This window comes from Drosophila rhopaloa, unplaced genomic scaffold (assembly GCF_018152115.1).
Source record: "Drosophila rhopaloa isolate 14029-0021.01 unplaced genomic scaffold, ASM1815211v1 contig_164, whole genome shotgun sequence".
Lineage (NCBI taxonomy): Eukaryota > Metazoa > Arthropoda > Insecta > Diptera > Drosophilidae > Drosophila > Drosophila rhopaloa.
The window spans coordinates 586,778-603,924 of record NW_025335044.1 but is presented as its reverse complement, the minus strand read 5'-3'; the positions used below and the strand labels follow the sequence as shown (position 1 = coordinate 603,924).

General features: G+C 37.9%; 1 protein-coding gene across 18 annotated transcripts in view; it reads left to right on the top strand.

Annotated features, from left to right (window-relative positions):
* LOC108040062 (hemicentin-1) overlaps positions 1 to 17,147 on the top strand; it is an 84,245-nt gene that overhangs the window by 43,461 nt on the left and 23,637 nt on the right. For 12 of the 18 annotated variants that reach the window (XR_006417511.1, XR_006417512.1, XM_044458356.1 and 9 more), the window contains 6 exons: positions 4,900 to 5,029; positions 5,082 to 5,177; positions 5,235 to 5,393; positions 5,454 to 5,536; positions 12,070 to 12,256; positions 16,949 to 16,978. Coding sequence is in view for 16 of the 18 variants with exons in the window: in XM_044458356.1 (XP_044314291.1) it covers positions 4,900 to 5,029; positions 5,082 to 5,177; positions 5,235 to 5,393; positions 5,454 to 5,536; positions 12,070 to 12,256; positions 16,949 to 16,978 (685 nt within the window). In the remaining 2 variants the exon portion in view is untranslated. The remainder of the gene's footprint in view (positions 1 to 4,899; positions 5,030 to 5,081; positions 5,178 to 5,234; positions 5,394 to 5,453; positions 5,537 to 12,069; positions 12,257 to 16,948; positions 16,979 to 17,147) is intronic. The other 6 variants (XM_044458359.1, XM_044458349.1, XM_044458350.1 and 3 more) reach the window with 1 other exon arrangement.

The following is a 17,147-nucleotide window of genomic DNA, read 5'->3' as shown; positions in this document are numbered from 1 at the left end:
CGATTTCTATGCCTATATTACTAAAAACAATGAAGCTTTGTCGATTTTGCGTCCTTCCGACTGTCCGCACGTCCGTTTCTACGCAAACTAGTCCCTCAGTTTTAAAGCTTTCTGCTTGAAACTTTCCCAAAAGTCGTATTTTTATTGCAGGGAGTATATAAGCCGGAACGAGCCGGATCGGGTGACTATATAATATAGCTCCCATACAAAGAAAATAAAATAATTCGGCAAGCCGAAGTTTATATACCCTTGCAGTTATACACTGATATAAGAATATATTTACTTTATAGGGTCGAAAATGTATCCTTAACTGCGTTGCAAACTTTTGACTATTTAATTTGTCGTAAATTCATATTTGGACTTCTTATTTGCAAATTGAATGCTTTTAATATCTATTAAGAAATATTTGTTTGACACGACTATAATAAAAAAGACATGAGTTAAGGACTAAAAAATCGTCAAGTTCTTTAGACGATGATAAATATTGCGAGAAGGCAGTTTCTTAGGTTTACTCCAAATAAGAGAAAAGATATGTGGTTTTTTTTAAGTAGAATGTATCTATTTAAAACTGTCCCACGTGGACAATTATTAAATTATATTAAACAAGAAAGGAAAGCTAACTTCGGGCGGAGCCAAAGTTGATATACCCTTGCAGAATATTCTGTAAATTCTATTCTCCAAAATTATTCATATGATGCATTCTTAATACTCAAAAAAAATACCAACTTCCTAACGTTAAAACAAGAGAGAACGCTATAGTCGAGTGCTTCGACTGTTAGATACCCGTTACTCAGCTAAACAACTTAATATAAATATGCCTTCTTGTAATAAATTGACTAGAAATATTAAACATACATATTTATATTGGCAAAACACATACATTCTTAAATAGTATTATGTATATTAAAGTCTAAATGTTTGCACAACACGAGTAACGGGTATAGTAAATAGCTTTCTTTGAAAGGAGTTATCTTTGCCGGGCAATTGCAACTGTGTACAATGTAAATACATACATATGTATCTGATTACATACATACACACATACGCCATTGTTTGACTCAGACCTCCAATTTGGCTAACTAGATTTGATTTGCATAGTTCTTGGGATATAGTTCGGTATTGACAAATGAAAACCATCGCAATTTCCTTTAATAGAAATCCTTATCGAGAATTAACGTTGACGCTGTTGAGCACCTTGGCCACATATCAATTAAAATTTTCATAATATCATCAAAACTGTGGCCACAGCTTGTGGGCGTCAGAGGGGGCGTGGCACCATTTTGAAACAAACTTGCGCTGCGTAGGATCACCTAAAATCTACATGCAAAATGCCAATCTTCTAGCTTTTATAATTTCCGAGATCTCAGCGTTCATACGGACAGACAGACGGACAGACGGACATGGCTATATCGACTCGGCTAGTGATCCTGAACAAGAATATATTTACTTTATAGGGTCGGAAACGCTTCCTTCTACCTGTTACATACTTTTGCACGAATACAATATACCCTTTTACTCTACGAGTAACGGGTATAAACACCAAAGTAATGGCATTTCCAATTGTTCAGTTATATGGCAGCTATAGGATATAGTCTGCCGATCCATATGAAATTTGGTAGGTTGGATTGATTGGCCAAATATAAAACCCATAAAAAATCCCAACTTAAAAAATACCAAAGTTATGGCCTTTCCGATCGTTCAGTTATATGGCAGCTATAGGATATAGTAGGCAATCCGCTGTTCGACTAAACACCGCAATAGAAAACAACTTGAGAAAGTTTCAAGCAGATATCTTTAAAACTGAGGGACTAGTTTGCGTACAAATGGACAGACGGACGGACAGACGTATAGAAGGACATGGCGAGATCGACTCTCCTGGTGATGCTGATCAAGAATATATATACTTTAAAGGGTCGGAAATGCCTCCTTCACTGCGTTGCAAACTTTTGACTGAAATTATAATACCCTTTGCAAGGGTATAAAAACTGGGCATTAGTTTCTCCATTTATGGTAAGTTAAAGTTGCATTGTCCGGTTAGTCCCAAAAGAGGTCAAGAGGTTGGCACAGGAGCAGCCTTCTGGTCCGTTCACTGTTAACCAGCTGGTTGATCGGGATGGTCGTGTAGCCTCTGCATGAACCGCTTGCTGCTTCTGTTAATTTCGTCCTTCACCCACGGGAAGCTGAAAACTTCATGAATTGTGGCGTTGTCGTGCAGAAGGTGAGCGCTTGTGGCGGTGCGGAGAGCTCTGTTCTCGAATGCCTGATGTGGATATTGGGTTTACAGGCGGTGCCCCACAATTGGAAGCCATATGTCCAAATTGGCCTGATGATTGCCTTGTAAATAAGTAGGTTCGGTGACGTCAGCAGTTTATATTTTCTACACATCATGCAGTAGAATACTTTAGCGCAGGTTTCTGCCTGGCGGCGCTTTTTCAGCAGATGCGGTCTCCACGTGAACCTCCTGTCAAGGGTGAAGCCGAGGTATTTAGGAGTGGCTACATTGGAGGGCAGTTGCCACGGCGGACGGAAAAAGTGCGAACTTATCGCCGTTGACGGACATATTCCTCTCTTTGCGCTAGGAGTTAAGCAGGTAGAGTTGCTTTTGCATTACCTGGGAGTCCTCTGATGGGGTATCTGCTACGATAAGGAAGGCCGTGTGGTCAGCATATGTGGCTGCCATTAAGTTGGGGCTCAGCAGGACCGGGAGGTCTTCAGTGTATGCGTTGTACATAAGCGGACCGAGGGCTTTTCCACATTTGACGTAAAACGTAAAGTTTCAGGAGGAGTCAAGAGTGCAAGACTCGATCAAAGGCATGTTTGCCTACTTTTTATTTTCAAAGGCTTCCAGGATGTATTGAACCACGGGATGGTATAGCTCCGGGATTCCATAGAAGCTCCTGAAGCCAAACTGGATCAGACTAGCCTCGTCCATTACCGGCAGTACCTTACTCAGAAATACTTTTGCAAGTATCTTGGAGAGCACTGGCAGTAAGCTGATCGGACGATAAGTGGCAAGATAAACTTCAGGTTTACCAGCCTTAGGTATCATAACTACTTCAGCACGTTTTCATGATTATGAATAGTGCACCATTTGCAATTATTTGTTGAATGTCGCCGAGAATAGATATGAATTTTGGATTGCTTACGAAAACACTGATAAACAAGAAAGGAAAGCTAACTTCGGGCGGTGCCGAAGTTGATATACCCTTGCAGAATATTCTGTAAAGTCCATAGACAATACCAACTTCCTATCTTTACAAATACCAAAGTTATGGCATTTCGATCAATCAGTTATATGCGGCTACAGGATATTGTCGGCTGATCCTTATTTGGTAGGTTGGTTGGCCAAAAATGAAACCCATAGAAAATCCAAACTTCCTAACCTTAAAAACACCAAAGTTATGGCTTTTCCGATCGTTCATTTATATGGTAGCTATAATATATAGTCGGCCGATCCTTATTAGTATGCCTTAATTTTTTTCCGTGTTCAACCAAATATTCTTGGATGTTCGAGCCGTAAGCACTTAGCATACTAATTGTCTTCGGCAATTGTGCCGAAGAAATGTAAAAAAAAGTTTTTTATTTTTAAAAAATTAAAAAATAAAAATTTTAAAAAGAAAATCGAAAGTAAGCAATTAAAATACTTTATTCTTGTTAGTAAGCTAATGGTTGGAAATACATTACCATTTATAACAGTTTATTTTAGTAAGTTAGCTATTCGTTGAATATATATTAAGAGATCGATTGACTGGTCCAAAGTGTTGCAAGTGTTAAACCAAAATTTAACATCATGTGGCTGTAAATGTTATTTGGTAATAGGTCAAGTTTGGTTCTGATAAAAAGTCATATATCTCAGAGCGAAATTTTAAAAAGAACTCAAATAAAATGGTTTAAAAAATTAAATCGACCATTTACTCCACAGAAGAAAGTTTGACATAAAAATCATAATTCTTCCATTCTTAAAAAACCAAATAAAATCGATTTGTCGGCGAATCGTTCCGTTTGAAAGCTTGTAAGCTTTCTTCAACTCCTATCTTAGATTTGAGCGATAAAATTAATTTTAGTTTTTATGCGTGCATTTTTTTAAATACAATTTTTGGAGGCATTTCTTGTATTTTACCTATTTGTTTTTTATTTTTTTAAGATTTAGCATCTGTAACGAACCGACCTCTTTAGCGTGTATGGTTATATAGACGAAAGATCTATTTTTACTAAAATGAACATTGGCCAAAAATTCGTTTACCAAAACCCGACAAAAAAACTGTTAAATTTTTTGTTTTTTAATTTCTGTGTACCTTGGCAAGACAAGTCTGTCCTGTCATAGTACTTGAGGATATCCTTTAATGGGCCTTTCATGCAAATAAGTTATTCGAATTTTAACTGTTTGTCCACAAATAAAGCTGGTTGACAGTGCGACCGTAGCAATCCTGTTGAAATCGTTTTTATTTTTCCGCTGGCGAACTAAGGTTTGGATCTGAGTTCTAATAAGCCTTAATGTTTTAGCCACTTATGTTTTGCAAAAATGTAAAAATAAGTACTCAGATCAAAAAACATTCAAATCGTTTTTAAAGAAAATTTGTCCTTTTTGGATCCGAAAAATACTTAAAGGAATTACATTTTTTTTTCGCTAGTCCTTAGCAAGCTCTATATAACTTTCTCGTATTTTTTTCGCCGATCTTATTATTGGGGTAAGAAAATTGCACGTAAAGTGTCCGCAAGCTATTTAACTCTCGCTTTCTCTCATAGCTGACGAAAGGAGTTCGTCGATCTGATGCTTTTGGTATAATTTTTCAACGTACTCATGTTCGGTTGGATTTTAAAGTCTGTTTACTAAGATTTTATTTTCAGTTGATATTTGGGCATAAGTGTTTTTATTAATAACCGAAACTGCAATTTCAGCACTTTAATATGTCGAATTGGCCTCTTGCCAAGTTCGATATCGAGGCTGATAATGCGGACTATACTTGCGTCTCAACAAATAATACAGTGGGTTCTAGCATCAGGAGTCGCACTTATTTCGGCATCGAATGTGAGTAAAAAAATTACGCTTAGCTATTTAAATTATATACGTTTCGCAATAGACGCACCTGACAACACAACCGTCTCGGAAAACATTGTTTATGTGCAGGAAGATACCATACCAGGACGTGTGATATGCAAATCTCGAGCTAATCCAGGCTAGTTTTTTAAACCATTTAACTTTTTTTATATATCATTACATGTCGCATTTACAGAACCTTCATATATTTGGCTTTTTAAGAACAAAACAATAGCCAATGGAAATGCATTAATTATTAATACTGCTATGAAACGGAACGACAATGGAACCTATACCTGTTTTGCATATAATAAGCATGGTAGTAGCATTGCTGAAACCGTGATCAAAGTGCAATGTAAGTAATGTAGTAAAATACGTAAGCATTTTAATATTATATTCTTGAATTATTTTACAGTTAAGCCACGATGCGAAATCGAAAGACGGGAAATTAATGATCAGGATACTCTTGTTTGTACTGCTTACGGAGATCCCATTGAGGTAAGTTTGATACCAATTAGCTTCTATGCTTGAACTGTGTTACTACTGTGGGCAAAAAGTAAGGTGAATTTGTTTGTAAAATGAAAAATCTTTATTTATTCTCCTAAATCAATTTCATCCCCTTAAAAGTAATCCCCTCCCGATAAAAAAAATTATGCCAACGTTTTTTCAAATCCCCGAAACATGCCAAATAGTCCTTTTTCGGTATAGCCATGAGCGGCCTCTTCGATTAAGCTTTTATCTCCTCAATCGACTCGAAACGCGTTCCCCGGAGTGGTTTCTTGAGTTTTGGGAATAGCCAGAAGTCACACGGAGCCAAATCAGGAGATTTGCCTTCTGCAACATCATCAACATCCTTCCGCAGCCAAAATTTCACTCCGCAAACAAAATTTGATGGCACATCTCTGCTTTATTAAATCAGACATTGTAAAAATCGAAAAATACACTCTTGCTCGTTCAGTGAACAGAAACGTAAATATAATACTAATACTGACATTGACATGAAATTAGCCCCAGATGTCATCAACAGTCCTGCCAACTCAAGAAAAAAAAACTGGTCCGCGAATTTTAAATTGAAAATTCAATTTTCCCAAAATATGAAATTTTAGAAAGTAAAAAAGAAAAATGCTTGTTCAAATGTAACTATTCGTTTTTTTTAGTTATAAAAAAAAGTGTAGGATTTATGGGTAATAATAATGTTTAGCTGCGCCTGAAACTTACTAATTGAATACCTATATGGCAAGTTCCAAAAAGAATTAAAATACAATTGTTATCTATGTTCTTGGCTTGGGGTAACTTTAAAATTAAACAAAAAAGGAAACAAACTTCAGCAAGGCGATGTTTATATACCCTATTACTACGAACAATGAAGCTATGTCGATTTTGCGCTGCATTTTGCGTTTCTATGGCAGCTACATATATGATATTGTTGTCCTACTTTGAAAAACTAAAATCGTAATTCAGTGTAAATAAATAAATAATTACTATATCTCAAAAAAATATTTTGACAAATAGAAAAACAGCAAAATAAAATATTTTGATTGATAAATGTCCGATTTTAATTTATATAAATATTAATAAATATTATTAAGTCCCAAAGAACCAATAAAAATAAAAACAACAAAGTTATACTTTCAAAATTCGATTGTTCCTACGAGAGCTATATGATATGGTCGGCCGATCCAAAAGATAACTTTTGGGAAAGTTTCAAGTTTGCGTAGAAATGGACGGACGGACATGGCAAGATAGACTCTCTGGTAATGCTAATCAGGAATATATGTGGGAAAAGAAAGGAAAACAAGAAGTGGTCATGTCTACAACTGTTCTGCATAAAACATATAAGATTTATTTTAGTTTATTTACGTTAACATTATCTTTACATTATTTTAAATCTGTTGACGTAAGCTTATCATTAGCAAGTCTGTCGATATCTAGAATATCGATACTGCACGAAAAGAATCGTGGCACGAAGTATTCGCTTTTGCTTTCTGTGTTTTCGGGAGAGAAGATGTAAAACCACAAATCCCTTTGTTTTTTCATTTCAAATAAAAATCATTAAATTATATTTGGAGTTGTAATTGAACCAATCACCGGCGATCCTACAAATTTGGTGTCAGAAGTGGGATTTACTTCGAAAAACAACACAGAAGCGAACGTGGCACAAAGATTCACTAAAGTCTGAGTGTGTGTAATTGCGCAGCAGCATTGTTCATCGTGGAGGCGTTTTACGCAGAGCAGTTCACTGGCAGATCGTGTACACCTGAGAGGTGTAGCAAGGTGCGCATCGTGCGCAAAGGTCCTGCAAGGAGGAAGGAGACATCGAAACTTGGCTTTGGGAAAGCGGAATTCTGGTGAAAAAGCCTGGAAAAACAGCGTCAGCGTAGGCACAGGGTGTGTCGTGTCAAAGAAGGAAGGAAGACCCGATTCAATAAGCGTGAGCTCAGTTTGTGCATTGTTTGCAGAAGTGGAGAGTGAGCGAACTGTATCAATATTTTTCAACTATTATATTTAATCAAAATTCATTGTATTACCTAACCACTAAGTTAAGTTCAAGAAATCGTTTTAATTTGTCAAATTTTGTAAACAGAGAGCAATAACGAGTACAGAATGCAGAGGGCAGAAATTTTGTCGTTAAACGTAAACGCATTGAAAGAGCAATTGTCACAGCTAAATTTAGCTACAAGCGGTAGGAAGCAGACATTGCAGGACAGACTTCTTGACCACTACAACATAGCAGCTGAGGAAATCGAGGATGAGGAGTCTGAGTACGGGGATGCGACGACGATGCACAGTTCAAGATCTACACCAGGCGACGGTCGCAGTTCATTTACACTACGCGACATAGAGGACTCCCTTTCTCAGTTCAATGGTACGAGCCAGCCGTCTGTTCACAGCTGGATCCAGGAGTTTGAAGATAATGCAGCAGCAGTCCAATGGAATAGTCTTCAAATGTTCATCTACTCGAAGCAATTGCTAAAAGGAGCTGCGAAAATATTCGTTCGAAGCCAGTCAGGCATTTCCAACTGGTCATCTCTAAAGCGAGCATTAGTCGCTGAGTTCGGATCTGAGGTTTCGGTAATTGAAGTTCACCGAATGTTAAAAAATCGCCGAAAGGGCCCAAAAGAGGATTACAAGGAGTATCTCTATTCGCTCATGGAAATAGGAAAGCCTGTTAATTTGGATGACGCCAGTCTTATAGAGTACTTCATCGAAGGTATACCCGACTCGAGAACCAACTTATATCAGGCCAGGACTCTGCAGGAGCTTAAGGAGCAAATAAAGGTATATGAGAAAATTCGTAGCAGTCGCCCTCAAGTGGTTAATACGACAAAATCTTATATTACCAACGAAGACAAAAAACCAGATGTGACCAAACAGCACTTCAAAAAATGCTTTAAGTGTGGTGATCCTTCACATTTTGCACGAGAGTGTAACCAGCAAATTAAATGCTACAGGTGCGAACAGCCTGGCCATAAGGCATCGAATTGTCCGGTTACTAGGGCAGCAGATAGGAAGGAAGGAATAAGTGCGAACTCAATGACGAACCATATCAGCAGCAGTGGCAAATGTATTTTTAAAGAAATTTCATGTAATGGCGTTCGATTTTCCGCTTTGATCGATACAGGCTGTGATCTCTGCCTTATCCGTGACGACTTGGTTGAGATGTTGGGAAATATCGAGCTTGTTGATGAAAAGCATTGTCTGGTCGGCATTTGCAACAGTGAGCTAAATACGCTTGGCAGTTTCGTAACCCAAGTTTTGGTAGACAACACTTATTTGGACTTAAACTTTCATGTTGCTAGCAGAAATGATATTAAGTATTCAGCAGTCATCGGAAATAGCGTACTGAAGCTAGTGGACTTGATATTCTCAGAGAAGTCGGTAAAATTTCAACCAAAAGAGAAACTGAATATCCAGGAATCGTTTACCACAGAGCAAGAGGTAGAGTCAGAGTTACAGATATTCCAGGAATATCCTGAAATGTGTCTTTTCGCCGAAAGTGAGGAGCCCGAGATTGACGTTGCTCACCTGGATAGACCAATTGCTGAAACTGTGAGAGATTTGATCATTAACTACAAGCCAGAGAAAAAGAAGGACAGTCCCATTCAAATGAAGATTTTGTTAAATGACGAGTACCCAGTCTATGAACGTCCTCGACGCATTTCACATGCAGACAAGTCAATTGTAGACAACCAGGTTGAGAAATGGCTAGCAGAAAAGATTATTCAGCCAAGTTCATCTGAGTATGCCTCACCTGTTGTCTTGGTACCAAAGAAGGACGGCAGCAAGCGGCTTTGTTGCGACTATAGACGGCTAAACGCGAAGATTGCCAAAGATCATTTTCCGATGCCACTTATAGATGATGTCATTGAAAGACTGCAGGGAAACAGCTTCTTCACAACACTTGATTTAGCGAATGGATTTTTCCATGTACCAGTTGACCAGAATTCGACAAAGTATACATCTTTCGTGACGCATGCAGGGCAATTTGAATTTTTATATGTCCCGTTTGGAATTTCAAATTCACCAGCCGTATTTTCAAGATTTATTTATGCAATTTTACTGGATATGGTGCAAGATGGTACAGTTGTAACATACATGGATGATCTCATTATTCCCTCTAAGGATGTAAATGAAGGAATCCAAAAGCTAGAGCGTGTCTTAAATCGAGCTTCAGAGTTTCTCAAGAGAAAGGTTGACTTTTTGGGTTATATCGTTGAAGGAGGGACTATAAGACCATCGGAAGCCAAAACGCAAGCAGTCAAGAACTTTTCGATTCCACATGATCGGAAGAGTATTCAGCGTTTTCTTGGATTAACATCCTATTTTAGGCGATTCATTGCTGATTACGCGATGAAGGCGAAACCACTTTCTGACTTGTTTCGTAAGGAAGTTCCCTTCCGATTCGATGAAGACCAACGCCTAGCATTTGAGCAACTAAAGGTAGCGTTGATATCTGCACCGGTGCTGCGATTATACAATCCAAAAGCTCAAACGGAGATACACACAGACGCTTCTATGCACGGCTACGGAGGAGTTCTTCTCCAAAAAGATCCGGACGATCAACAGTGGCACCCTATCCAATATCTTAGCCGAAAAACGAAACCAGCTGAAGAGAAATACCACTCTTACGAGCTCGAAGTGTTGGCCATAGTCGAAGCTTTGAAAAAATGGCGTATCTATTTATTGGGTATAAAGTTTAAAATTATAACCGACTGCAATGCCTTTGCGTTAACAATGAAAAAGCGCGGCGAAATCCCTTTAAGAGTGTCACGGTGGGCATTGTTTCTCCAAGACTATGACTATGTCATCGAACATCGAAGTGGCAGTAAAATGCGGCACGAAGATGCCTTGAGTCGTGTTTCATGTCTAAAGCTGGAAGACACACTGCAACATAAATTGCAGGAGCCACAGTCGCAGATGAATGGGTTCGCGCAGTAATAGCCGCCTTCGAAAACAGCACTTATGATGACCTTTTCGTAAGGCATGGTGTTTAATACAAGGATCCTGTCAAAGAGTTGATCGTGGAACCGAGTCTGATGGAAGAGGAAATCATTCGTATGGCCCACAAGCAAGGAAAACTCAAGAAGCTATTGACATGACGTTTTACATACCGAACTTGTCGAAGAAAGTAGTTAGAGTGGTAAAAAGCTGCGTCGAATGTATTGTTTCTGAGGGCAAGGATGGTTTCTTAACACCAATTAACAAAGCCAATAAGCCGTTGGAAACATATCACGTTGACCATGTAGGTCCAATGGAACAGACCGGCAAGAACTATAATTACATTCTCGTGGTGATCGATGCGTTCTCTAAGTTCGTCTGGCTCCACCCGACAAAAACTACAACGGCTGAAGGAGTTATCGATCGAAACCCTAGGCGCATAATTTCAGACAGAGGGGCTGCATTTGTTGCAAATACATTTAAACAATACTGCGACGAGAACGGAATACAGCATCTGATGATTACCACCGGAGTTCCCCGAGGAAATGGTCAAGTGGAGCGGATCCATAGGATCGTGATTCCGATGTTAGCCAAGCTTTGTCAGGAAAAACCGTGTAGTTGGTATAAACATTTAGAAGTTGTACAGCAAGTAATGAACAGTACACCCCCAAGAAGCACGAGATTCTCACCTTTTAAGATACTGACAGGCGTTGAAATGAGAACTAACAAAGTATCAGAGCTGAACATGTTCCTTGAAGACGCCGCTATTGAAGAGTTAGACCAGGAAAGAGAAACTATTCGTATGGAAGCGCAGGATAACATTGCCAAAATTCAGCAGGAGAATCGTAGATCCTTTAACAAGACGCGTAAGAAGGAGTTACATTACAAATTAAACGAGCTAGTAGCTATAAAGCGCACGCAGTACGGCACCGGCTTAAAGTTGAAACAAAAGTTCTTTGGACCTTACAAAATAGTCAGGACTTTGCCCCACGGCAGATATGATGTGGAAAAAGTTGGTGACCATGAAGGCCCAGGGAAAACATCAACCGTTGCAGAATATATGAAGAAATGGAGTCATCAGCCTGAATCTGCAGAAGAACCATCATTCGAGCCGAATGATAATTCAGGATGGCCGATTGTGGGAAAAGAAAGGAAAACAAGAAGTGGTCATGTCTACAACTGTTCTGCATAAAACATATAAGATTTATTTTAGTTTATTTACGTTAACATTATCTTTACATTATTTTAAATCTGTTGACGTAAGCTTATCATTGGCAAGTCTGTCGATATCTAGAATATCGATACTGCACGAAAAGAATCGTGGCACGAAGTATTCGCTTTTGCTTTCTGTGTTTTCGGGAGAGAAGATGTAAAACCACAAATCCCTTTGTTTTTTCATTTCAAATAAAAATCATTAAATTATATTTGGAGTTGTAATTGAACCAATCACCGGCGATCCTACATATATATATACTTTATAGGGTCGAAAATGTCTCCTTCACTGCATTGAAAACTTTTGACTGAAATTATAATACCCTCTGCAAGGTTATACAAATTAAATATTACAACCTATTATTTTACATATTTTACAGGCCGATTTTTCTTGGTCAATTAAAGCTGAAAATGAAACAGTTGAAAATTTGGGCAGCGGTGACAAAAACGAATTTGTTGAAAAAAGCTTTTACGTATTGCAAAAGGACTATGCAATTTCCAGGACTTACAGATGTGTGTCCAATAATACGGTTGGTTCTGGACCATTTTGTGAAATTGAAGTTGCTGGTACGTATATTACAAGCTTTGACCTTATAATTAATTCTGATTAGTCAGATATAAACAATTTAATACATTATTTTTTTTATTTCCTAAATGGCAAATCAGGGAATCGTTTAAAAGTCAACAGAAATTTTCAGCAATTGAGGGAACGCCCCAAAACTATCCTTGTTGAATTGTCAAGCAGCTATTATTTCAAATTTTAGAGACTTACAAATTGGTTTATTTTACTTTTTGTTGTTAGTTACTTTCGTATGTCGGCCTAAAAGTATTCTCCTTGAATTGATTTAATAGAAACAAGAAAGAAAGAACTTCGGCAAGCATAAATTCCATCTACCCTTGCATCTGTTTCAAAAATTGCATATTCTAAAGTTTGTTCAGCAATCCGAAGTTTATATACCCTTGCAGTTATTGCAAATCGACTACATTTCGATTTGTATGCCTATATTACTACAAACAATAAAGCTATGTCGATTTTGCGCTGCATTTTGCCATCGTTTCTATGGCAGCTATATGATATTGATCTGCGATTTTAATTTAATTAAGTCCGTAATTCCATAATAATTAAATATTACAAAATCCCGAAGAACAACAAAAAAAAATTGGAAACAACAAAGTTATAACTTTTTTTAAAATTGTTTTCTCCGATGTCTCCTTCACTGCATTGCACACTTATGTGTGTTATAAAAATTGGTCAAAGATTTTTCGGCTTTAAAATTTATGAAGTTTCTTTTAATTCGTATGGAACAGTTGGTAAACATCTGATCAAAATTTGACGATTCTTTTGCTTATGGAAACTTAGAAAGATTCTTTCTCTCGAGCTGAAAACAAAACACGAAAAAGAGTATACTTATACCAAAAAAAGAGAGAACGCTATAGTCGAGTGCCTCGACTATTAGATACCCGTTACTCAGCTAAACAACTTAATATAAATATGCCTTCTTGTGTTTTTTTTTGTTTTATTTTTTTAACATAATGTGAATTAGAGTGACCACAGGAAAAAAGGACAAAAAGTTCAAATTATCAATTTGAATTCGGCGATCTCTTAGTGCTGGCGAGCATCAGCACCAGCGCTGCTTTAGCGCAGGCAGCTTTTGTCCTGCACCAGCAGCTGTGTTTATGTTTATGTTTTTGAGTGCAATAAATGGACTAGAAATATTAAACATACATACTTATATTGGCTAAACACATACATTCTTAAATAGTATTATGTATATTAAAGTCTAAATGTTTGCACAACACGAGTAACGGGTATAGCGAATAGCTTTCTTTGAAAGGAGTTATCTTTGCCGGGCAATTGCAACTGTGTACAATGTAAATACATACATATGTATATACTTACATACATACACACATACGCCATTGTTTGACTCAGACCTCCAATTTGGCTAATCAAATCTATTTGATTTGCATAGTTCTTGGGATATAGTTCGGTATTGACAAATGAAAACCATCGCAATTTCCTTTAATAGAAATCCTTATCGAGAATTAACGTTGACTCTGTTGAGCACCTTGGCCAGCTGTTCCAAAGTCATCCGTTAGATGGCGCCATGAATGGCGGAAATGTAGGCGCTAGCCAGGCTTAAGCGTTTAATGGGTTTTTGGGCGTTAGAGTAGGCGTGGCAAACTTTTATTAGGCCAATCGATATTTATTGACGAAACAAATACATATCAATTAAAATTTTCATAATATCATCAAAACTGTGGCCACAGCTTGTGGCTTGTGGGCGTCAGAGGGCGTGGCACCATTTTGAAACAAACTTGCGCTGCGTAGGAACTCCTAAAATCTGCATGCAAAATGCCAATCTTCTAGCTTTTATAGTTTCCGAGATCTCAGCGTTCATACGGACGGACAGACAGACGGACATGGCTAGATCGACTCGGCTAGTGATCCTGAACAAGAATATATATACTTTATAGGGTCGGAAACGCTTCCTTCTACCTGTTACATACTTTTGCACGAATACAATATACCCTTTTACTCTACGAGTAACGGGTATAATTAACCCTAACGAGAAAGGAAAGCTATTTCGGGCGGAGCCGAAGTTGATATACCCTTGCAGAATATTCTGTAAGTTATGGCATTTCCAATCGTTCAGTTATATGGCAGCTATAGGATATAGTCGGCCGATAAAATTTGGTAGGTCGGATTGATTGGCTAAAAAAAAAACCCATAGAAAATCCCAACTTCCTAACTTTACAAACACCAATGTAGTGGCATTTCCGATCGTGCAGTTATATGGCAGCTATAGGATATAGTCGGCCGATCCCGTTCCGACTTTAATTGTCCGATTTTAATTTAATTAAAGCCGTAATTCCGTAATATTTAAATATTACCAAATCCCATAGAAAAAAAAAAAAAATCAAAGTTTAAATATGTCTTTTTCACTGCGTTGCAAACTTTTGACTGAAATTATAATACCCTCTGCAAGGGTATATCCAGAACATATGATATAGTTGAGTACCTCTACTAAGAGATTCCCCTTACTCAGTTAACCAATTACTGTTTAAAGCCTAGTACTCAGATCGACGAAAACTGTTCGTCGGTCATGAGAGAGAGCGAGAGGCAAATAGCTGGCGTTCACTTTTCGTCAGGTTTTTTTTTCACCTCGGTACTCAGATCGACGATAAAAATGCCAGAAAATTTCTTCGCGTTGCCAACCACCTGGAATGAACTTTTGGTGAACCCTAGCGAAAAAATGTAATCTTTTGGCGTGCGCTTCTCACTGAACATTTAAAAAAATGAAGGAAAAAAGTCAAAAAAACCGGCAAAAGTCGATCGCAGGAGTTTACATGTGAGGAGAAAATAACATTAATACCATCTGGGGTGCCTCTTTTCAGAGCAAAATGTTTCTTGGGTCAAAAATTTACTAAAAAACACAATAAAAGTGCAGCTACGAGCTTTAAATAAGCAAATAATTATCAGTAAATTAAAAAAAACAACTGTTAAATTTAAATTATATTGTTTTTAAATTTCTCTGTCTTGCTGGCTTTAAACAAGAAAGGAAGCTAACTTTGTCAAGACGAATAAATTGTTTTTTAAATTCTGGTATAGTAAAATATTTATATAGTATTTATTTATTATAGCAGAATTACGCTGCTAGATTTGTACAAATCGGACAACAATTTCATATAGCTGTCATAGAAACGATATTAATATTTTAATAAATAGAAAAACAAAATAATATTTATTTCCATTATTATTTTTTTTAATTTTTTGATTTTTTATGGGAGCTATATGATATAGATGTTGTAACGACCTGTTTCTTTATTTTATGCTCGCTACGTAAACGTGCGGCTAGCTCAGAGAGGTTGTGAGTTCGTTCCACCAAATTTATATTGAGGGACTGCCCGTGACCAAAGGTGAACGCCAGAAAAGATTAGGTTAGTGCTGGTTTATTGTTTCTCAAGATATAGCCTTATTGCTACTGTTTTGCTACCCGTTGTCCTAGCTCGCTGCTGCACTGCTCCTGGCCTGCTACTGCGTTCGGCTTGCTGCTCCAGGTGACTAAGATCAGGACGGCTCCACCAAATTATGTTATGCGAACCTACCTACCGGGGCTGGCAAGGTGTATCGCCTAGCAGGTGAAACGGTTTCGCCTTATCGCCTTGCCACCTTTATTGCCTGGCTCCCGGAGTTCAGCCTGGACTTTGTCAGCAAGGTGTATCGCCCAGCAGGTAGAACAAAGTTCTCCCCTATCGCCTGACACCGCGCAAGGACTCCCTAAGTTTGATTTGACCACGACCTAGCACCGTTGGATCTCAGCGTTGTAGCCTCAGCCTTGTAGACTTGTCGTCGTTCGGCGTCTCGACTTTGCGATCTTGATCCTTGGGCACTTCGGTTTCGATTTACTTATTTCGCACTCGCTCTGATTCTCGCACTCGTACTGTCCCGAGCTGCGCTTGCGCCGTCCTTTTATAGTCGCTGTAGGTGCCTTTTTTTTCCTCGCCAAGCTCGGGTCCAAGGTCCACTGAAGTAAGGTTCATTCACGGTGTGTCCTCTTCATCCGGGTCCGAAGTCGGCCAATTCACCGTATGACCTCGTTGCCCTTGCCATATGAGGGTCCAAGGTCCGAATATTTCCCGGTCGACCTGGATGCCCTTCATCTCTCCGGCTTTCTCGCCTCCTCCGCTGTTACTAGGCCGATCTCCTGCATCGGGATTTGTGGGGAGTTTAAGACTCCTCACAATGTCCGATATTATTTTAACGTGATTCTTAAATATTACCAAATCCCAAAAAATTAAAAACAACAAAGTTATACCTTATTTAATTTTTTTTTTCGATTGAGCTATTTTATATATTCGCCCGATCCGGCCGGTTCCGACTTATATACTACCTACAATAAAAAGACAACTTTTGGGAAAGTTTCAAGCAGATAGTTTTAAAACTGAGGGACTAGTTTGCGTAGAAACGGACGAACTGACAGACGGACGTGGCTAGATCAACTCTTTTGGTGATGCTTATCAAGAATATATATATTTTATAGGGTGAGAAACTAGCAAACTTTTGACTGAAGTTATAATACTCTCTGCAAGGGTATAAAAATCACCCGCAAACACTCAATTCAGCGGAAAACTTTGAATTACTAAAAAATTATCAGTTAATAAAAAAATACGTATTCAAGGTACACAGATTATTTCAAATGTATATTTATTCAAGGAAATTGCCATTTAAGTTACATTTATTTTTTATTTTGACAGCTGCTTCACCGCTTATAATTTGGTGGCAAGGTAAATGCCATAAAAAAACTTATCAGCCCATTGTTTGAAATGATTAATACCAAATAAAGTATTCTAACTGAACATTAATTACCCTATTATAGTTGTTAATCTATGCACTAATAATACCCTTAATGTGTTTTTTCATTAAATTGTTTTAATGTTTCAATGCAAAACTAAC